Source organism: Echiichthys vipera, assembly GCF_963691815.1.
Source record: "Echiichthys vipera genome assembly, chromosome: 19".
NCBI lineage: Eukaryota > Metazoa > Chordata > Actinopteri > Perciformes > Trachinidae > Echiichthys > Echiichthys vipera.
Window position 1 is genome coordinate 16,155,202 of NC_139844.1, and position 24,110 is coordinate 16,179,311.

At 42.3% G+C, this 24,110-nt stretch overlaps 1 protein-coding gene across 1 annotated transcript; it reads left to right on the top strand.

Moving 5' to 3' along the window:
- The first annotated feature begins 164 nt into the window (after positions 1 to 164).
- rab32a (RAB32a, member RAS oncogene family) lies at positions 165 to 20,649 on the top strand. The gene is made up of 3 exons (XM_083934462.1): positions 165 to 519; positions 11,125 to 11,402; positions 19,561 to 20,649. The coding sequence occupies exons 1-3, from the start codon at positions 306 to 308 to the stop codon at positions 19,708 to 19,710; spliced, it is 642 nt and encodes a 213-aa protein (XP_083790588.1). The 5' UTR covers positions 165 to 305; the 3' UTR covers positions 19,711 to 20,649.
- The last annotated feature ends 3,461 nt before the right edge of the window (positions 20,650 to 24,110 follow it).

Sequence of the window (24,110 nt, forward strand, 5' to 3'; positions counted from 1 at the left end):
CGTAAATCAATGTAAACTGTTTCTGTAACCGCAGCAGCACCTTATGCGAGGAGCACGAGGAAACTTGGCATTAAGTTTCTGACATTTCCGGGTCCTGTGACTTATCAGGTGGTTGCTGAGCAGCAACAGCAGCAGGAGGAGGAGGAGGAGGAGGAGAACAACAAGGAGACAAATGTGATTTCGGTTTCATCTGGCCCTCAGCCCTCTGACCACCCCCAGTCCCAGAGCAGCTCCTCACAGGAAGCCTGCATGAGCGAGAAAGAAGAAGCTGTCTTGACTTTAGAGTAAAGTTTGTCAGTGTCAGCATGGCCGGGGGCTCGGTGTTTGAGTGTAAGGAGTACTTGTTCAAAGTACTGGTCATCGGGGAATTAGGCGTCGGGAAAACCAGCATCATCAAACGCTACGTGCACCAGCTGTTCTCGCAGCACTACAGGGCGACGATCGGGGTCGACTTTGCGCTCAAAGTTATCAACTGGGACAGCAAAACACTGGTCAGGTTACAGCTGTGGGACATCGCAGGTAAGCGAACGCTCATTCACTGTATTTACAATCAGATGGTTTCTTTATCAAGCTCAACGTGTGTGTGTGTGTGTGTGTGTGTGTGTGTGTGTGTGTGTGTGTGTGTGTGTGTGTGTGTGTGTGTGTGTGTGTGTGTGTGTGTGTGTGTGTGTGTGTGTGTGTGTGTGTGTGTGTGTGTGTGTGTGTGTGTGTGTGTGTGTGTGTGTGGTCGAAGAGTAAAGCAGCTGATTGGTAAAATCATAATCTACATCACAGAGAGAGAAAGACAAGAGCCCTGTTGACTGAAAATAGGAGTGTGAGACATGGGGAAGTTTCACTTTCACAGGTTTTATTACTCCTCCGGTAATGCTCACATGATGTAAATTCCAGAGAGCTCAACGATCGGCATAGGAAACCCCGACAGAAAAGACCGGTTGATCATGTCTGCTTGCTGTCTTTTCCACTTTGTGATCACGGCTCATAATTATCGTTGGAATGTAGGTCACGTTGTTATTACCGACTGAGCGCCGCCCCCCTTTCATGAAACTCACCATAATGGTCTTGTAATATTTTCTCTAGGGATTTAATGTGTTAATAGGTTTACCAAGTGACTTAACTGGCCCTTATCCTTTTATTTCATCCTCATGTTCATGTTGCAATGCCACTGTAATATTCTTCAAATGCCCCTGTGTCCATGTGACCCTTGTAATTATGAGAGGATTTCAGCAAACCTCAGGAAATTCTTACTCAGAGCCTCTAAACGTGACACACACACACACACACACACACACACACACACACACACACACACACACACACACACACACACACACACACACACACACACACACACACACACACACACACACACACAACCTGTTCATTCCATTGAGTAAGCAATCCCAGAGAAAAGTGAAGTGAAGTGTAAATAAAAGTTTCACACACACGCAGGCGGTTCTACTCAAACTCTTGTTGTTTGTTCATCTCCCTGGCACAGATATATCACCCTGCACAAATACAGGAGTCTGAGAATGCTTGAAAGGACAGATGAGAGAGGAAGTGAGAAGCAGCAGACAAACTCTAACTTTTTAAAATGTTGACCACGCCGACGGACACAAGGCTATCTGCAGTTCAATCAGCAGGAATGAGGAGTGTAATGTGGGGCGCTTGGTGGGGTGAGGGGTGTCTGTGATGTCTCATTAACATCTTTTTTTCTTGTTGGATCCGCAGTATCTCCAAAAATACATTTCACATTAGGGCTTGTGAAATTGCTTGGTCACATATACTGTAACTCATACGGGCAACTTACAGTGGATATTTTTATTTTAGGTATAATGAGATCGCATGGCTTAAGGGTGTGTGTGTGTGTGTGTGTGTGTGTGTGTGTGTGTGTGTGTGTGTGTGTGTGTGTGTGTGTGTGTGTGTGTGTGTGTGTGTGTGTGTGTGTGTGTGTGTGTGTGTGTGTGTGTGTGTGTGTGTGTGTGTGTGTGTGTGTGTGTGTGTGTGTGTGTGTGTGTGTGTGTGTGTGTGTGTGTGTGTGTGTGTGTGTGTGTGTGTGTGTGTGTGTGTGTGTGTGTCAGAGTGTGTTCTTGGTAGCAAAGGCTCCAAGAACTGTCTGCTTCTTTAGTTGCTGTAGTTATAAATCTCAATCATGGCAGTTTACAAATGCAAATTGTATTGTCTGCTTTGTCCAGTTCCAGACTAAACAATCCTGTTCTCACACAAGCAGAGGGAAAGTAGGAGTAGATTATCATTGTCTGAGAAGGTGGCATTTGAAGATGATTCACAAATTCATTGCTAGGTCTATTAAATGTCAGACAATAGTGAAAAATATCAAAACTGTAGTTGACACATTTAAAGAGTTTTTTCTATCATAAAAGACTCTCGCTCTAAAAATCTTCTCTCTGCGATGCAGTTAAGTTACAGGCAGTACTTAACCTGCTAACACTGTTACCAAGCTCTTGTTCTGTTTCCAGCTGTAGGCGGCTGGGAACCTTAGTGAACGTTTTGGAAAGGGTTTTGTGGAGGCAGGATAAGAAAATGATTATTCGTTATGGTCATTAAGAATGGACTTCGTACTCGCACTTTATGGTCCATTATTTTCTCTTTCTGTATATGTACCACACCTTCAAATATTTTGAAGTACAAGCAATCCTTAACTGTACCTGACTCTATAAGTCGTGTAGTGGAAGCACATGTCAGAGCATAACTGCGCTTTCATAACATCACTGTTTCATAACCGTAAGAATTGCAGAGGGTACGATCTCGTAACATGTTCTATGTGAAGGAACAAAAGAACGCTTGTGGGTCTTTTACCTTCCACAGTGTCAAATAACAACTTCCCTTATTTAATAACATTGAAAACCGTGATATTTCTTCTGATCCAATCGTACATATCAAAATATATTAAAGTCTCATATGGTGACATTCCTAGTCAGCGCTAGAGAGATACTTGGGTAAACAATGTGGGGAAATTCCAGATTATCCAAAATATTCCAAATGGTTGAAAGTCGCCATGTGCAAGTGATTTAGCACCACATGTACCACAGATAATAGGGATTGTTTACTCATATAGGCTGTTCAGATAGCCTGAAGTGGTAGTTATAGCTTCTCATCTGGCCTGTAAAAGATTTCATTGCCAAAGCATTTTAATTCTATGTGAAAGAGTCAGCTGCTGTGGGTCATATTAATTAACCTACAGTATATAAGCTCTGATTAAATGATATGTTCATATTTTCCCATCTGTCTTAAAACAAAACTCACGTGCCCGTACTGTACGTACATGTGGGCATGTGAGTATTGTGTTGTGAGTATTTTAATATTTTTTGAAATTTTGTTGAAAGAACAAACAATTAGCCCTGCCTGTAGATAGGTTCTATTCATACTTTTGGTCGTGCAGGTGTCCTCTCCTTCAATCAAACAAACCTCATAAGCTGAGACAGATGAGGACAGATGGTCAGAAGACTTTTTTTTTTTTTATTCCATCGCTCACAGCAGTGACAGAAAGGGGGTGGACAGTTTGTTGTGTGGTGTGTGTGTGGTTGGAGGGGGTGTCATCATAGACTGATTGGCAGTGTGGGCTACATTTCCCCGCTGTCACTTTGGGCCCTGGCAGCACAAGCCCGGTGTGCAGGGGCGTCTGTGCCAGGGAAGGCCGTCTGCCTGTCACAGCCAGACAGAGCTCGGTCAGAGGATCTGCGAGGGTAAAAAAAAAAATACAGACGCACACACACACACACACACATACACACACAGTTCTAGACAGACTGATATCCAATGAGACAAAAGGGAACACACTTGCAAGTAACTGGGTAAACGGATAATGCACACAAAGAGAAATACAGAAAGTTTGAAGTTCATGACAGACATACTAAACCCCATTATTCACACCTACACCAAGGCCTGGCCTGGGGACACTCCGAGGATAAAATAAGTAACGAAACGTGGGTGGGAAAGAGCAGAAGCTGGAAGGATATTTGCCAAGTCATTAAATCCAGCCATTAAGCCATTTAATCGTGCAGAAAAGGAGGAGGAATTATATTATTGGCAATGCTGGGAGCAACTTTAGAGTTGCGTTGTCCTTTACCATCCTTACAAATGATTACAGTCACAGAGGAATGATAGTAATCAGGGGCTTGTACGAGATGGAGGCACCATGGAAGTCAATGTGGAGCTTGCTGCTTTTCCACCCCTTTTCACCCAGAATTGCTACTCTCTCCTGGATTTGTCAAGGCCAGTGGATAGGATGATTACCACCATGGCATAGTGTAAAAAAGGCTGCACCTTGTAGCACCAAACACTCCTGTAGGAGCAAAAGGGCGCACATTAACAGGAAGCATGAAGTGGTTTCCATCATGGTGCTAACCTGCTTTACTGTTTTTATAATATTATATTGACCCCTGACACCTAACACACATCTATCTATCTATCTATCTATCTATCTATCTATCTATCTATCTATCTATCTATCTATCTATCTATCTATCTATCTATCTATCTATCTATCTATCTATCTATCTATCTATCTATCTATCTATCTATCTATCTATCTATCTATCTATCTATCTATCTATCTATCTATCTATCTATCTATCTATCTATCTATCTATCTATCTATCTATCTATCTATCTATCTATCTATCTATCTATCTATCTATCTATCTATCTATCTATCTATCTATCTATCTATCTATCTATCTATCTATCTATCTATCTATCTATCTATCTATCTATCTATCTATCTATCTATCTATCTATCTATCTATCTATCTATCTATCTATCTATCTATCTATCTATCTATCTATCTATCTATCTATCTATCTATCTATCTATCTATCTATCTATCTATCTATCTATCTATCTATCTATCTATCTATCTATCTATCTATCTATCTATCTATCTATCTATCTATCTATCTATCTATCTATCTATCTATCTATCTATCTATCTATCTATCTATCTATCTATCTATCTATCTATCTATCTATCTATCTATCTATCTATCTATCTATCTATCTATCTATCTATCTATCTATCTATCTATCTATCTATCTATCTATCATTGCGCTGATCAATCCGAACTCCATTCAGAAAACAAGAATTTTAAAAGTTTATTTGCTTGTCGTCTTGTGGAGAGACCAGACAAAGCATAAATTCACACTTTTTACAGATTAGCAGATGTAAACAGAATAACAGATGTTATTTCAGCATCCTTTTGATCTGTTTTTCGAAATCAAAACAAAGCAAAATCAGTTTATTTTGGATTCATAAGTAAAAGTATGTAAAGCAGTATTATTTGTATTAATCATTTTGTCTGTGAGTGGTGATAACACACCTTCCCAGGGCCCAATGTGGCATCTTTGAATTGCTTGTTTGTCTGACTGATACTTCATATCCGGATGCTATTCGCTTTGCTTTTACATGCGATTGCAAACACCACATCCTCATGAATGATAAAGTGAAACTGGGTAATGTTTGGAATTTTGCTTGAAACTCTAAATGGAAACCACTGAGCAGCACCTAATCGCTGCCAAGCAATTTACCGTAGCTCCATTTGGCAATCGGAACTGTACATACTGAATGTGACGCTGAGACCTTTTCGGGCACACAATGTGAAATACGGCACCACTATTGAAGGAGCAATGAATGTAACAAGGACAATGTGTCTTGTGCTTGACGCCAAATATGTGCATGAAGAAGCTCCTTGGTGGTTACATTAATTTTACCTCCGCCTTTTACCTTTCCTGCTATAAGAGTAATAGTCTTTGCAATGGATTTTCTCAGTTACTCCACTTTATTCTGACAATATCACAGTTTTAATTTCATCATGTCATTAGTATGAACATTAGTATTTTGAGCTAAAGTCCTGCAACCTTGGGCCAAAGCTTTATGTTACTTAGCCCCCACTAACGGGGAAACAATGGTCATACCACTGAAAAGGTTGGGAGTTTTCCCTCAATTCACACTCTGTTCGGTGCTGAAGGCCATTGTAAGCTGTAGTAAGTCACTCCTCACATGCTGCCCTGTGGAATTTGAACGTGCCAGTCATGTGTTGTTCACAGTCTCTCCTTTTAAAGCTTGTGCTGAAGACTACCTTAATGACAGGACTCTGTGTTATCGTCTTTAGTTGTTGGGAGGGCGTAGGGGGGGAGTTTCACAGCCAGTTGCCTCCTAACAACAGACGGAGACTGCTGCTGTTGCTACTGCCGTGTCTGGCTTGAACAGTTTCTATGGTAACCCACCCACAGGATAGCAATATGTACGACCGTAGAGGAAACTGGGGTTGCTAGGGCTATGGATAATGATGAGACTTTTATTTCTGTTTCTCCCACACAAACAGAGATGATACAGTGGCTGTAACTGAACCATTTCTCTTTAATCAAGTACAGTAGTTCTGTAACTGCAGATTTCTGAAGATTTCACGTGTTCATATACCCGACGGTACTTTAGGTCATGCCCCAGTGTTCATCAGTGTGGTAGACTGAACTGAAATGTCCTAGTTTAAAGCCTTTGGAATTCCACAGTAGTTCACTGCCTCTCTTTACGGACAGATTCAAACAACCTTCTCTTTAGTTTGTAGGCACGTTGAGCGTTTGAGCCAGCAGCGCATATCTTTGCTCTCTCCTGCAGTCTCATGCTCCTCTGTGGCATTCAGTGAGTAAATACGCAATTGTTCACACAGCTTATTCCATCCCTGTGTTTTTGCTGATTGGGTTAGCAGCATATAAGAATCATTAATATTCTAAGTATAAGTTTATTGGTCTTTAATTTGAAAGTACATTGCTCTGTCAAATTTCCATATCTGACTTGCTGCTTCCAGCTTCTTTAATTTGAGGATATGATGCTTTTCTTTGTCAAACATGATAGTAAACTGAATATTTTGGGGTTTTTGGACTGACAAAAGCCTGATAAAACGTATTCCTCTTTGCCATAGACATCCATTGTTGTGTTTTAATATTTTTAAGTCATCAGTGAGACACAACATTGGCTTGGTGACCTGCTCATTAGATTTCAATGAACATTTTAGTTAGTAGTGCATTGTAGTTAATTAAAAAGTAAATTCCACATGTACTGTGCTGCTGTCAAATATAACCTCTAGTAGCATGACTCGGGAAGGTTCCAGTCAGAGATGCACCAGAGCACACTGGCAGTACGTGTGGCCTTTCACTGTGTTTATCTTCACTAAATCACCTAAAAACAACATCAGACTGCTACAGAATAACCACCCACACCTCTACACACATCAGAAAGCTCGGTTACAATGCGACTCAGACAGACTTTTCTCTGTTTTTTCAGCGGTTACACTGCATAAATGACTGGCTAGCGGACTTGCTCCGCTCAGAATATCACGGTGAATTTCAGCATGCATGCATGTTTTTTTAAGCCTAACATTGTTGAAACAGAGCAGCTAACATTGGTAGTAAGAGCATCTAGGTCGTCAACTAATGAGTCGCTCCGGCAGCTCTCTGCTGTGCACCCAGCCCTGGAGAGGAGGAGAGGAGAAAAACACAAATGTAAATGACAACAAAACGGTGTAAGGTCTCATCACTGAGCTGAAATAGAAACACCCTTTTGAAACTTGTGTCTTTCAGGTTAATGAAAGTCATGATTTTGTATTATTTAACGAACAAATATCCATATAGATGAATATTTTGGTCCAGCCCTACAAATAACTCATTACACCATGCAGTGTTTGTATGTTTGAGCGTGTGTATTGCAGTGGCGTCAATGATAATTGTTGATATAATAGCCCCATACGAGTCTTTTCCATCGAGCTGGCTGTCTCTCAGGGGGACTGAGGTTAACACCCCCAGACTGGCTGTGGTGATACATCGACCCAGCAATAAGGTTGGACGTGTCAGAAAATCAAGTCAAGTGTGGACTGTAGATAATGACGTGCTGTCATGAGCTCTTCGGTGTTTATGGAACAGTTTGTCCTCAGTTACTAGAACAAGTGAATGATCATACCTATTCTCATCATTGGTTAACTTCTTTGTAAATAAAACAAAGAGTCAGAAAATATGAGCTGCATGAAGCACATACTGTGCTGCTGACATGCTTCCGTGTGCATGTAAGTGTGTGTTGGCCCACCTTACATGTCTACACTGTATGTGAAACAGTTCCTAGTACAGGAAGAGCAGCCAAAAATTATATGTTCAGCCATTGTACCATCGCTCATCCATGATTTCAGCTGAGCACAAAAGTTGTTTCTAGATGTTATTAAAGTCAGTACTATATAATAATGGGTCTGCTCGCCTGTCCTAAACTGTATTTTTTGCCTCACTCCATTCTAGCTTAACATTATGTTGGGCTCAGTCAGATCTTGAAATAGAATAAAAAATAAAACTTAAAATGATTGAGCCATTATTTCCCTCCATTCTCTGCCAGTGTCTCCATTCTGCTGGATGTATGAGCTCTACAAGACCTGGAAATTAAAGCCTTATTTCAGTCTATCGGCTCTTTATCCCACTGTGTCGTGTCTCTGGTGAATTCACCTGGGGTTGTATCAGCTAAAATTAGACTCTCAATTATGAGCAATTACCGTCAGGCCTGTGGGCCCCACAGTGTATTCACTCCCTCGCTCACACCCGCACTGCGCCTCGCCACTCCAGTTCCTTGCGTGATTGGGTAAGTGCCCACAGTAAGGTGAAAGTATGCTGAATGAAGCTGCGCTCACAGTTCCTTAATCCTGTTCATTTTCTATTTTGTAACTCAGCTCTAGTGGACGCTAACTGCCTGATACACTGTACACTTACACTTGCCCTGTAGGCTTTCTTAAATTGGAACAGTGTAGCAAAAATATGTGCTAAATTTGTCAAATGATACCTCAACTTATTGTAAGCCTGTATGATTCAGTGACGGAATCAGTTAAATGAACTGGTGCTTTCGAGGCACAGTATGTCATTCATTGTAAAAAAGTGAGAGCCTACGAGCAAAAATACAAATACAATCTTGATTTAAAAGTTCAAAAACTAAATAGAAATGTGTTTAGATGCTGCTGTTAATGTGATCAAATAAAAAAACTTTTAATTTTAAGTTAATCCTGGAAAATTTACATTTTGTGTACAGCTTGTTTAGGATGGTGGTAGTCGTACAACATAACTGACATTTGCACACAAAAAACAGGAACCATATCCTGACGCAAGAGAGTGTGTGTGTGTGTCCTCGTCTAACCTTTTATGTCTGACTGCTTTTGTTGTAGATCTGGCTGTCAACTGTCTTGTAAACAGGTACAGTAGTAGATGTTATTTTACCCATGAGCTCCCGATGTGAAAACAATACATTCTTTTGGAGATTCTCCACAACTTTCTGACTGAAAATATTTCCATCGCCTTTGCAATCCAGACTGTTTAAATGAGATTATGATCACAGCTTTTGCCTCTTCATGCTTAGTTCCCCTTGCCGCTGGCAGTGTTAACACACCAAACTGTTTAGGCATCCAATAAAACAGTGAGCTTCAGAAAGCAGTCACAAGGCCTGTTTCTCAGTTACCAACTAATCTGTTCTAGGTACATTTTGTGTAACCAGATAATCGGTTTCACAGTGGCTACAGGATAAATACTGTATTTTACTTATTATCAACGAATCCCACGAAAACACCAAAAAGGAATAGTCTGCATAGCCAAAGCCTGATATGTAGCTATTCATCAATGCCATAGACCAACATAGTAATTCAATAACTATTTAGAACATATCATTGGGACCAAATCTCTTCATTACAATGAACTTGGGCACTGAACGTTTATTTTTTAGTCAATCCCCAAAAATGTCCTGCTGCTTTATACTCTCAGGAACAATTCTGTAAATACCAAATGTGAATTAATCCGCGGCTGTCTTTAAGAAGGACAAAAAGATGGGACAGCTTGATTTGCGGGCTGAGAGCAACATACAGGCTGGTGAAGCTGGGAAGTATCTCAAGATGGATAAACACATTGTTAGTTTTGGTCTTTTGATGGGATTCGTTGACTATAAGAAAAATAAAGAATATCGTCATCCTTAACGCTTATATACAGGACGTGCTTCTCCTCTGAGGAACACAAGCCAAAAATAGTAGTGAAAGTCCAACATACTAGCAAAAGACATAAGTGCTGCAGAAAAGGAAAGGGAGGTTTAAAGATAGAAAGAAATAAAGAACGGCCCGGGCCCTTATGATTCTTATGATTACTGACGGAAATAAAGCATCTGAGGCAGAAATCAAGAGATCTTTTCTTCAGATGACGTCAGCCAAATCTTACCAGAGATATATTCTGCCGGTTGAACTGCTGATCATAGATTCAGTTCCCTCCCAATGCTGCACGTCTCGGTGCACATTTATGTTAAGGTGAAGTGATGTGAGCAGACTAGAAGGTATGTTAGAGCACTTTTCCTGAAATGTCACTTCAAGAGTGTATTTCCCCTTTAAATATGTCATTTTAAATGTGCTTATTAAAGTATTAAAGTATTAAACCCTAGATCTATCTGTTGTGGTTTTACATGGTGTTGTGGTGGAATCTAAACACACTTCAAATACAAACTAAATCCGAAACTTACTTCTGATCAATCGTTAAGGAGTTGGTATGATGTGAAATTAATCAGAAGATGTAGGAGTATAAAACAAATGTTAAAAAAAGTGGTCCAGTTGTGTTTAAGAAAAGACCTTAGATCGATAGAGACACCAAATATCCTGCTGGTAATGACCCTTGCTTTGCCTTTGTAAAACATCATCTCAGATTTTCTCAGTGAAAGACTACAGAGAAAGGTCTTATTATTATTATGCCAGATCACTTCTGTCATTCTCTGTGCGGATTAGGCCCATGGCAAATTAGGAAAAGTAGGTCAAATAAGGACCATCACTCTCCTCATCCATTTTTGACCACATTTAGAGGAGGAAAATAGTTGAGCTCTCATGGAGTTGACAAAACGGAGAAAATATTGAGAATGAAATACATCTCCCTATTTACTCCTGACCAGGATCAGGAGCATACATTTGGTTTCATCCTTAAAGAACTGTTTTTTGGTTCAATTACATCCGCTTTTCGAGGGATTCATAACATCCACATGCGTTGAGAAAACCCTGTTACTCATCTAGCTTTTAGCTGCTTTGTAAAAATGCTAATTTCATTTCATTCTATTCCTATCCCCTCAGGTCAAGAACGATTCGGCAACATGACGCGAGTGTACTACAAAGAAGCTGTGGGGGCATTTGTGGTGTTCGATGTGACAAGGGGCTCCACTTTTGAGGCGGTGTCTAAGTGGAAGCATGACTTGGACAGCAAGGTGAAGCTGGCTAATGGCAGCCCCATCCCCTCAGTGCTGCTTGCCAATAAATGCGACCAGAAGAAAGATAGCTCCAACAATACGGCCCTAATGGACAATTTCTGCAAAGAGACTGGCTTCCTGGGCTGGTTTGAAACCTCAGCTAAGGTGAGAGATCAATACATTAGACAAAGAAGCTATTAGTTGCGTAAAAAAGATCCATGCACTTTTACATACATTGCTACTTATGTGTTTAGCAGCTTTTTTCCATAAATGTTCTCTCTAATGTTGCTTTGTCTTATTTGTGGTACTGTACACTTCAGCAGCATGAAATGATGAAAGCTAGGGTTCATATTAATGCTGGTTGAAATATCTTGCATACATACGTATTTCCTTTAAAGCTTCTTGAGGCATGGTATTATAGCCAGACATGGCTATAATGCCTTCTAATTTATTTATGCATGACCGTGAGTTGAGTTTGGGAAAAAAAATTGCCCACACAGCTGTGTCAAAAGACTTTTTTTCCATTTTACTGAATGGCTTCGTCACTTCTCGTGACAGGAAATCCTCCAGGCCCCTTCTGAATTATGTAATCGCAATGGTTACAGTTGTGAAATAGTTACATCAGAGGTGGAAGAACTTCTCAAATCTTCTGCTTTGGTAAAAGTACTAATAGTACCATGTAGAAATACTGCAATGCATTAAAATTGTTTCTTAAATAAAAGTACAAAAGTATTACCATCAAAATTTACTTAAAGTACCAAAAGTAAAAGTACTCATTTTGCCCATTTCAGGATTTGTATTATTTTAATGGATTACATTTTTTGATGCATTAATGATTTCATCACTTTTATGTTGCAGTTTGTAATGGTGGAGCTCATTTCAATGAATCTATATACTGCTGGGTAGTTTAATCTAAGATAACACGACATCATTTATTTTGTATTAATAATCTAATCCGTAATAACCTAAATTATCAAATGAATTTGTTCATTGGTTGGTGAATTGGATGGTGCGCATGCGCGGAAGTTGCATACTGCCTGTTACTGCTCCAGTCTTTGTGTTGGCTTTTTAAAAACTTTCTTAACTTTTATTCTTTTTTTGTTCGTTCTGTTTCTTCACCCTAACTTCTGTGAAGTTCTGCCCACTACAACGAGGTTACTTTCGCTAGTTTTCTGTGAGGAGGTGGTCTGAGGAGGCCTATGAGGCACTGCAGGGCTGCTTTGAAGTGACTGACTGGCCTGTACTTTGTGAGCCGCACAGGGAGGATATCAATGGGCTCACTGAGTGCATCACAGACTACATCAAGCAAAACAACATGAGGGATGTGTGGAGTGGCATGAAAACCATCCACTGGGTTCCAGAAGACTGGTAGCACGGGGTTGGAGGACCATATGGACCAGGCCAATGAACTGAACCTATTTTTCAATAGGTTTGATATTGCGGCCCATCCCCCACATGACTCTGCTGCTGTCGGCCCCTCAACCAATGCCACTTTACATCCCCAGACTCCTCCTCCTTACCCACCCCTTGTTTGCCCCTCACCACCTCACTTCAAACATACCTATTCCACCCCTCCCCCCTGCTCTACATCATGTCCTCCACAACCTGACGACCTCAGCCCTCCCCCAACGGACACCTCTACAGTGTCCTTCACGCCTGACCCGGTGAGAAGACAGTTGCCAAGACTCCACTCTGGCAAAGCTGCAGGCCCCGATGGCGTATTTCCCGGGTGCTTAAAGCCAGTGCTCCCCAGCTGTGTGGAGTACTGAGTCAAGTCTTCAGCCTGAGCCTGCACCTCCAGAGGGTGCCTGTGCTGTGGAAGATGACCTGCCTCGTGCCTGTGCCAAAGACATCACCAGTGGCCCTCAGGACTACAGACCAGTGGCCCTGACTTTCCACATCATGAAGACAATGGAGAGACTTGTCCTGGAGTAGCTAAGACCTATGGTCAGGCTGTTTACTGATCCACTCCAGTTTGCTTACCAGCACTCCTGGGAGTTGAGGACTGCATCACCTACCAGCGGAACAGAGTCTACAGTCATCTGGACAAGCCTGCTAAAACAGTGAGTGTCATGTTCTTTGACTTCCCCAGTGCATTCAACACCATCCGTCCAGCTCTACTGGGTGAGAAGATGGCTGCTTGATGGACAGACCACAGTATGTACGCCTACAGAACTGTGTGTCTGACAGGGTGGTCAGCAACACTGGCGCCCCACAGGGGACTGTCCTCTCTACCTTCCTCTTCACCCTCTTCACCTCAGACTTCCACTATTGCACTGAGTCCTGCCACCTTCAGAAGTTTTCTGATGACTCAGCAATGCTTTGCTGCATTGGAAAGGGGAAAGAAGGTGAATACAGGACTGTTGGGGGACAACTTTGTCACTTGGAGTGAGCGGAATCATCTGCACCTCAACGTGACTAAACGAAAGGAGTTCATAGTGGATCTGAGGAGGGGGAAAACACCTGTGACCCCATCTCCATCCAGGGGGTCCCTGTAGACACTGTAGAGGAGTATAAGTACCCGGGGGTGTACTTCAATAATAAGTTGAACTGGAATAGAAAGGAAGAGGATGTCTACAAAAAGGGCCAAAGTCATCTCCTCTTCCTGAGGAGGCTGAGGTCCATTAACATCTGCTGGACGATGCTGAGGATATTTTATGAGTCTGTTGTGGCCAGTGCGATCTTCTTCACTGTTACATGCTGGGGCAATTGGCTGAAGGTCGCAGACACCAACAGACTGAACAAACTGATCAGGAGGGCCCGTGATGTCGCAGGGGAGGATGCTGTCCAGGCTTGGTCTATCCTGGACAATGTCTCCCACCATCTCTATGATACACTGACCCAGCAGAGGAGCACCTTCAGCAGAAGACTCCTCGCACCCAGATGCATCACAGGAAATCATTCCTGCCTGTGGTCATTAAATTATACAGTGCATCCCTTGGAGAGTCTGTCATCCTCTCTCTGTGATTTAAACTCAACTATAGAAAATCTGTTCTATTGCACATTAGTCCGGTTTTTATGATCTTGTATATATTTCTTAAAAGTTTTTTATAATATATGTTTTCATGGACACTCACTAAACAGTAATTCACATTAACACTGTGATGAATGATACAGTTTGAGCTTTGTAAAATTGGTGACAGTCATTTTTACCCTTCCATTCATGCACACCATCTATGGGCATTTATCTTTCCAACTAGTGAGAAGATTTGTTGGATAGCTGTGGCAGTACGGTATCACATGACATTGATGGATGTTGCAGCCCAGAGCTGTGAGAGTTAGACTGGTAGGTCTCTAAGAGATAATGTTGGGTTGTGTTTCTCCTCAACTGTGGTCATAGTGTCACAGTTGTGGTGTTACGTGTAGAATTTGACAGGTTTTAGGGTCAATGGACATTCAGGGCTTAGACCTAAAACCTCTGAATGAGTCAGGAGCTATATGTGTAAACGCTTAATATTCAAACCCACTTTTGTTTCCGTTAACACCCCTATGGAACTTTCTGCTCGGTTGATTCCCTTTCTTCCCGTTTTAAGGCACATTGCAACCATTGCTTTTGAGGTTGCATACTGCCACTACTTACCTGACCAGAGGCAGTTGCTCTATGAGTTGTGTTTTGAATCAGAATCAGAATCAGAATCAGAATACTTTATTGATCCCCGGGGGGAAATTCTTTCGTTCTAATGCTCCGTGCACAGTAGAAACAAGCCATAAAGATGAATAAAGTAGAAATAAAATAAAGTAAAGACTCAAATAAAATACAATTAAAATAAATCTAAAGTAGCTAATAAATAGCCAATAAAATACAGTACAAATAAATAATAAACAATCAAGTAAACAATCTGAAGTGGGTGTGAAAATACAATCTGAGATATATACACTGTACAATTAGGTTGTTATGGCAAATGAAATGAAATGAGAACAGATATTTATATTTTGTTTTGTTTTGTTTTTAAGTAGTCAAGAGTCCGGTAATTAAAGAGATGAGTTGTACAGTTTAATGGCCACAGGTAAGAATGACCTCCTGTGGCGCTCAGTGGTGCATTTAGGAGCAATCAGTCTCTGGCTGAAGGTGCTCCTCTGTTCAGCCAGAGTGTTGTGGAGAGGGTGAGAGCCATGCTGCAGTATCGCCCGCACCTTCGACAGCATCCTCCTGTCTGACACTGCAGCCAAGGTGTCCAGCTCCACCCCCACAATGTCACTGGCCTTTCTGATCAGTTTATTGAGTCTGTTGGCATCTGCAACCTTCAGTCTGCTGCCCCAGCACACTACAGCAAACATAAAAGCACTAGCCACCACAGACTCATAAAACATCCTCAGCATGGTCCGACAGATGTTGAAGGAGCGGAGCCTCCTCAGAAAATAGAGGCGGCTCTGTCCCTTCTTGTAAAGGACTTCAGTGTTCTTAGTCCAGTCCAGTTTATTGTCAATGAACACCCCCAGATATTTGTAGTGTTCTACAATGTCCACGTTATGCCCCCGGATGGAAACTGGGGTCACTGGTGTCTTTGTCCTCCTCAGATCCACCACCAGCTCTTTGGTTTTTGCTGTGTTGAGCTGCAGGTGGTTCAGCTCACACCATGTGACAAAGTTGTCAACCACAGCCCTGTATTCAGCCTCCTCACCCTTACTGATACATCCCACTACAGCAGAGTCATCAGAAAACTTCTGAAGATGGCAAGACTCTGTCTGGTAGCTGAAGTCCGTGGTGTAAAGGGTGAAGAGGAAAGGAGAGAGAACAGTCCCTTGTGGTGCGCCAGTGCTGCTAACCACTGTATCTGACACACAGTGACGCAGGCGCACGTACTGTGGTCGACCAGTGAGGTAGTCCACAATCCAGGAAACAAGGGGGGGATCCACCAGCATCGCCGTCATCTTGTCACCCAGTAGAGCAGGCCTGATGGTGTTGAATGCGCTGGAGAAGTCAAAGAAAGTGACCCTCACAGTGCTCCTCGGCTTGTCCAGGTGGGTGTAGGCACGGTTTAGCAGGTAGATGATGGCATCCTCAACTCCAATCCGGGGCTGATAGGCGAACTGCAGGGGGTCCAGGTGTGGCCTGACCATAGGCCTGAGCTGCTCCAGGACGAGTCTCTCCAGGGTCTTCATGATATGAGTCAGTGCCACCGGTCGGTAGTCTGAGAGACCGCTGGGCTGCGGCGTCTTTGGCACTGGAACGAGGCAGGACGTCTTCCATATCACAGGGACCCTCTGGAGGCTCAGGCTCATCTCGAAGACGCGGTGTAGAACTCCACATAGCTGTTCGGCGCAGGCTCTGAGAACCCGTGGACTGACACCATCAGGGCCTGCAGCCTTACCGGCGTGGAGTTTGCTCAGTTGTCTCCGTACCTGAAGCGGTGTAAACTGTGCAGGTTGAGCAGGGGGAGGTTTGAAGTCCAGAGTGAGAGGAGGGCAGGTAGCAGGGGAGCCAGGAGAGGTGTGAAGAGAGGGGGATGGGTGTGAGGGTCTCATGGCGTTGAATGAGGTGCTAACAGGAGGAGGAGGGGGGGTCAGAAGCAGTGATGGCTGTAGACAGTCAGCAGGAGAGACAGCAGGGGCCTGGGCTGCAGTGTCAAACCTGTTGAAGAACAGATTCAACTCATTAGCCCCAGCCACACTGCCATCAGATCCACCGCTAGCTGGTCTGAAGCCTGTGATGGTCTTCATGCCACTCCAGACCTCCCTCATGTTGTTTTGCTGGAGTTTCATCTCCAGCTTCCTCCTGTAGCTGTCCTTAGCCTCTCTGATCTTGTTGTTAAGCTCCCTCTGAACGTCCCAAAGCTCCTCCCTGTTGCCACCTCTGAAGGCCCTCTTCTTCTGGTTCAGAGTGGCTTTGATGTCTTTGGTTACCCAGGGCTTGTTGTTTGGGTAACAACGCACAGTCCGAGCTGGGACAATGCCGTCCACACAGAAATTTATGTAGTCTGTGATGCAATCTATAAGCCCATCAATGTCCTCTCCATGAGGCTCACAGAGTGCATTCCAGTCTGTCACCTCAAAACAGCCCTGCAGTGCCTCATAGCAGTCCTCTGACCATGTCCTCACTGTCTTTGTGGTCACAGGCAGCCTCTTCACTAGAGGCACATAGCAGGGGGTGAGAAGCACCAGGTTGTGATCTGATCTCCCCAGGGGGGGAAGGGACGTGGAGGTGTATGCGTCCTTCACATTAGCATACAACAGGTCCAGGGTCCTTTCCTCTCTTGTTGTACAGGTCACATACTGGGTGAATTTCGGCAGTGTCTTTTTAATGCAGACATGGTTGAAGTCACCCGAGATTATAATCAGAGCAGTCGGGTGTGCGGTCTGTAGTCTGGCTATTGTGGAGTGGATGACGTCACATGCCGACGTTGGGTTAGCGGACGGGGGAATGTAAACAGCCACAACGATAGCATGTGAGAATTCACGGGGTAAATAGTATGGACGGAGGCCCACAGATAACAGTTCAATATCCGGACTGCAGATGCGGTCTTTGATGGTAACGTGACCAGGATTGCACCACCTGTTGTTCACGTAAACAGCAAGCCCCCCTCCTTTACGCTTGCCGCTCGTAGTGCAGTCCCTGTCAGCCCGGACAGTGTGGAAGCCCTCGGTGGAAATATTGTGGTCAGGAACATCCGCGTGTAGCCATGACTCCGAGAAAATCATCAGGCTACACTCCCGGTATTCCTGACGACTCCGGGTTAGCGCTGTTAGCTCGTCCATCTTATTCCCCAGTGATCTCACGTTGCCCATGATGAGAGATGGGAGACACGGCTTGAATGTCTTCCTCTCCATAAGTCTCCGGTGATTCGCTCCTTTTCTCCGCCGTAGCGATCCTTTCCCTCTGCCTCCACGGTGTGTTTTCCTCCATAGTTCAGCAGGGATGTCCGCCTTCACCGTAGCCGAGCCGGCCGGCTTCAGCTCTATCAGCTGATCCCTGGAGTAAACAATGCGGAGTTGCTGGAGTAGTAATGCCACATTATGAAAATTCTACCATGGGAAAAGTACTGAGCTATTGGCAAATTGCAGAGTACTGGAGTAAATCTACTGGCTTACTTTCCACAGCTGTTAGTCTGTGTTGTGAGGCCATAACACAAGACTCATCAGCAGGGGTGAGAGCACGGGGCTGACACTAACAAAAGGCTGCCAGCAGTCTGCTTGTGCCACCTCATGTTCAGTGATAAATCACCTCCCTTTTAAAGATGCAGTTGTGTCTGACAAGCACTCGAATCACAGCGAGTCAAATGTTCATCCTCTTAACTAGACTCCAGGGAAAGCCCCCTCCTGTGTTTTTCTCACCTTGTTTTCCTGTCACATGAGTGTTCTTTAGCCAAAATACACAAACACATACTTCTGCAATTTAAACCAGAACCATCTTTTATATTAAAGTGTCAAGGAATGCTTTGATGAGTTTTTGAAAAAGCAGTTTTCTTAGTTAACTCATCCTGAATAACCTTAGGCCTTGCAGCAAAACCACATGCTGTGTCATGTGAAGTGTGGGTATGAGATGTGCACCAAGCCTTTCTGGCCATTTCCTTGCTGTGAGTGCAATGAAGTGTTTTGGTTTCTGTTTGAAGGGACAAAACATATTCCTTAAGGTCATGTGAGAGACTAATACATACAACTACTAATAATAATATATGAGCTATGCATTGTGTTCATCACAATTTTGAGAGTTTGCGGCTGATGCAGGTTACTTTGTTAAATACTGAGGGGCTGTGAATGTTCTCTGGTCCTGATCAGCATTTACTATGATGCAATCAGCAACTTAGTCCCTCTTGGGAGGTTCATCTGGTTCTGATTGGCCCTCTACTCACGGAAAAATCATAAAAGTGATGTACTGTAGGCATCATCATCATGTGATTGCATTCACATGCACTTCAGTCACATATTTGAAAAGTGGATTTGGGAAAATAACATGCCATGTTGCTTTATTAGATTATTTTTCTGAAATAATAAGCATTTACTGTAGATTTCCATTGCTAATGCAATTCTTGAATTCTGAAACTGAACAAGCTGTTTTTTACATGGACACAAAATAAATAAAACAAATCTTAGTTATGGGATGTAAAGAACAAAAGCAAATGGCAGTTTTTACCTGGTCTCTGCTGGCCTCATATATGTCTCTTGTTGCTTTAACAAGCTGGTTCATATAGAGGGGTTGAGTGGACTTCAGAAGCTTTTCTGAAAAGATGCATAAAGGCCTGTGAATCCTCCTACTAAATGTACTCTAGCATGCCAAAGCAAGGAAATTGACTATCTTCTGAATTGTCACTGTGTAAATGTACTATAATTGCTTTAGATAAGTGCCTTATCTCCACTCTGACATACTGTTTTGACATTTTCCTAGGACAACATCAATGTGGACGAGGCAGCACGTTTCCTGGTAGAGAATATCTTGGCTAATGACAAAGGTTTGCCGTATGAGGAGAGCAATGGAGACCGGATTAAACTGGACCAGGAGACTGTGGCTGCTGAGAGCAAGTCAGGCTGCTGCTGACACTCAATCCGTTCACATTAGTCGTCCAACTCCCTTTGGCAGGGTCCAACCCGAGCACCCAGCCTGTGGTTCTCAGTCCTCTCTGCAGCCTCCCTGAGGAAAGGGAATTCTTGGGTCTTCAAAGCTCCAGGATCTTCTCCTCCCTGCACTGATGCCCATTTGACCTGCACATCCAAGTTTCTCTTTGAAACTTTCCCTAGTCCAGAATAGGAGCCCAATTTTATCTTAATGTTGTTGAAAGTATTGTCAATGCCTCTATTCGGCTGCTTATTTCTCTGTCCCACACCTGTAAAACACAGCATCTTTGTTATTGTGTTTGTCTCACTGCATATTTCTCTCATTGTGTATTCAACCACCAACTTTGAACCCAACACTTGAACCCAGATGCTTCTCCTGTTGCCCTGACAGCCTCTGAAGCCGTGGACTGTACCATGCCGTGAGAAGGGGTGCAAACTAAGCAGAAATTTGCGAAACACAAGCTAGAAAACAACCTGTAGCCTTTTTAATTTCTGTCACTTTGATCTATTCTCTCTCAGTATCAATCAACATATCTAAGAAACAAGACAAGACTGAAGTAGTTCTTCAGGCAACATACATGGACATTAATGACAATATTTTTTTCATGTTTATGTTTCTGGCTGTTCCTTAGTCTACTGTGTAAAAAGTAAGCAAACAGGCATCAGTTATCAATGTGTTATCGTATTGTATCTCATATAGCTGTCATAGCTGGGAAAGTTTGTTATTCACTCAAAACATTTTACAAGGACACAGAAAGATGGGCACTACAGTATTTCAGAAAAAAACGGTACTATATGAGACACTGTATAACCACCAGTATGAAATTGTTTATCTGATTTACAGTATGTATCTTTTGTACGTGTTGGTGAGATATCATGAAAACAGAATCACAGAGGACTTAACTCTCTTGTACATTAAAGTGTTCAGATAAAAAATGGAGGATGATTTTTTTAAAACATTGAGTTGAGATGAAGTTTACAGGTGAACAAAAATACTTTATAAGACCAAAATAGAATAAACATTTTAACAGATTTTTGGTGTCCATTATGACTAGAGTGTCTGTTTGTATTTATTTATCTAATTTATTTAAATGTGTTCATCTACTGTACATGTAAAACGACAAAACAATGGGGCAATGTTGGTGTTCAACATGCTCAAAATAATTTACAATACATTCAACCTTCTGACAGTGTTATGCTCAAATACAGCATAGACATTTTGTTTCCCTCTGTTGATTTTATAGTTCATTGTCCCAAGCAAATGTTCTAGGTTATGAAATGAATAGGTCTTCACTGGAACGTAGACCTGACCTCCTGGGTAAGGCAGTTGGTATTGCCATGCTAGAGCAGAACGCTCTCACTGCACTTGAGTTAACGTTGAAAGCAGGCTTGAGTATTAGTCAACCTAATAATAAGCACAGACCACAGTAAGGCTGATGGCTGTAATAAATCTGACAGTTTCACTTCCACAACAGTCTAGATTGACATTATTTAGTACTATGTGTGTAGAGCCATCACTGGTACTGTTGTTTCTGTTGGAGTGACAAAAAAGCTTACAAAATGTGTGAATGTAAGATGTTTCAGAAAACACAATAACTAACAGTGTTAAGTTCCCTCGAAGCAACAAAGTACAATGGATGAAGCTGAAAGGTACAACTCAAACTGTGTGTGTGTGTGTGTGTGTGTGTGTGTGCGAGAGGGAGAGAGTTAAGGGATCCATGTGACTCCACTCTAGAAACAGTGTGTGATAGTCATCAGACTCCACTCACCACAACAACTTGTGCTCTTCCACACACCTAACTGTTTCCAGAGCAGGAATGCAATAGAGGCAAGCCACTTGTGTGGTGTACAGACATTACAGCAACTCTCAATTCAATGCCAATAGTGCAATCCACATCACCTCATTAAAGCAGTCAGACAAAGTTGGAACCTTGACAGCATGGTGATGTATTTCCTTCTCATCTCGAAGTGTATTTATATGTTTCTTTGTAAGCAATGCCACAATTCTACAGTATGAGCCGTAAGTGCATTTCATGGTGACAGGCTTAAGGCAATGCAATGCAATCCAATACCACGACCTTCAGGAAAATGCACCCTTTGTGATGTTTTTTACTGTTACACTTTTATCTAAGATGGTTCCAGAAAGGTATTGATTGAACTAGCACAGTTTGAGACTGTATTTTGTGATGGAATTGTATACAGCAAGATATTGCCAGTTTATATATAGTAAAATAAATCACATCTTAAATAACTTCTAAAAATGGATGCACTGTAAAGCAGAGATCTTCAACAGGGGGTCCTCAGAGTTGCTGCTATGGGTTCCGCCAAATTGTTTGATAATCTTTCCAAGTTTGTTTTTTTTCTTTCTCAAAAATATGTCTGGAAATTAACATGAGTTAAAGGGAAATTCCAGTGTAAAATTGTCCTGGGGGCTTTTTAGGCAAATTGGGTCATCAAATAAGCCATCGAGACAATTTTCTTCATGTATGAACTATTAATGTAGATTTTCCGGGGAGAGCCGCTAACCACCTGTCGCAGCTAACACTGATAAACTCGGGGCAGCAAGTTCAACGCATTAAATTAACCACTAGTACTGCTCCAAATAACACCACTGCAGTGCAACCTCTGCAGTAGCATGATTAGACATTAACCAAAGCACCAACACCGTACTATGTAAGCACGGAGTGTATTAAAAGCGTGTTTCGAAAGACTTACCTACTGGCCCCGGTACCAGCTGTTCCATTCAAGTCAATTACCAAATGCAATCCAAAGGGAAGGAGCCCATTGATGATTTATTCCAGCAAAACACGTATACGTTGTTGTTTGTGGCAGTTTGGTGAAACATAAGTTAATAATAGATGGTAAAAGATTTAGAAAAGTCCCACACAGCTTTCCCTGCAGCACCGAAACATTATGCACGGCGCACGTGTTGCCAGAAGACGTACACTGAGTGCTGGCACAGGTGACTAACCTGCAACTTGCAGTAAAGAGAGACAGAATGGTTCTTGTTTGTATCTTGAAAATCTTAAAAATGAGAGCTTACAACCCAGGAACTTTTCATAGGCTGCAATTGCGGTACGATAACTGTGCTCTGATAAACCAGTGACTTATTGTTTTAAATCTGGGCATTGAGCGCCGATGGAGACACTTAGGCAGAAGGATTATCATGTCTGCCACAAACCACAACCTTTACGTGTTTTGCTGGAATAAATCATCAATGGGCTCCTTCCCTTTGGATTGCATTTGGTAATTGACTTGAATGGAGCAGCTGGTACCGGGGCCAGAAGGTAAGTCTTTCAAAAGACTCTTTTAATACAATGTGTTCACAAACTACATTGTTAGTGCTTTAGTTAATGTGACTCTTATCATGCTACTGTAAAGTTTTGTAGTTATTTGGAGCAGTATTAGTTGTTAAAAAAAGACGTTTTAATGCATTCAACTTGTCGCCCCAATCAGTGTTAGCCGCGGCAGGCCGTTAGTGAATGTTAGCGACTCTCTGGAAAATCTAAGTTAATATTCATACACGAAAGATATTGTCTCCATGGCTTATTTGACGACTGAATTTGCCTAAAAAGGATGGGATGATTTTACACCAGAATTTCACTTTAACATTAATGCAATGTATTATTAGCAAAAGATATATTTCTGAAAAAATAAATAAATACATGTATGAGATGATGATAGGCTTACTGAATTACAGTACAGGCAAGGTAGCCACTAATGTTGCCATGCACAGATACAATTCAGCTGAAGGATTCAATGTGCCTTCTAAATGCATGTTTAACATTAACATATGATGTATAATATATGAATATGTTAATTATGATCACTGCCATATCTTAGTATTGTATGGACCATAAAAAGCTGTCTGTATAGGCTTTAGGCCACCCTAGTTATGCACAATTTAATATGCAACTCAATTTTGTGCAATATTTGTAGTAGGGGCAGGGCTTTATTCAGAGGTTTGAAGATTTAACCTGGCATTCAGTAACCCCAGAGGTCCGAGGTTATCTTCCAAACGTTGCATTGTGTATTTTCTTCAAGTGGTGAATCTGATCAGCGTTACCTTTTGACCTATGGTGACAGGGCACCGGAGATCCCCCACATCTTTTCCTCTTTCCTTGCAATTCTTGTCGCATGTATTACAAGACATTTTAATTCTCCTTGGGCCTAGGCGGTCCCTGCTTCGTCTCTCTTTCCGCTAAGAGATCCTCGACCTGAAACTAGTTGAAGCGTTTCCTGATGTAAAGGGAAATCTGTCCACCCCTCACCCCGCCCACGCCAAAGCTCCGTTGCCTAGCAGCGAGTAAACTTTCAGTAGCAGATGCATAAGTTAACCACATAGAGGCTCAATTAGCTTGTCGAAATATCCAACCAAGTGCA

Coding starts and splice junctions, on each gene's coding strand:
- rab32a (XM_083934462.1), top strand. CDS start 306: ATGGCCGGGGGCTCGGTGTTTGAGTGTAAGGAGTACTTGTTCAAAGTA. Junction 520..11,124: donor ACAGCTGTGGGACATCGCAG/GTAAGCGAACGC, acceptor CTATCCCCTCAG/GTCAAGAACGATTCGGCAAC. Junction 11,403..19,560: donor GGTTTGAAACCTCAGCTAAG/GTGAGAGATCAA, acceptor ACATTTTCCTAG/GACAACATCAATGTGGACGA.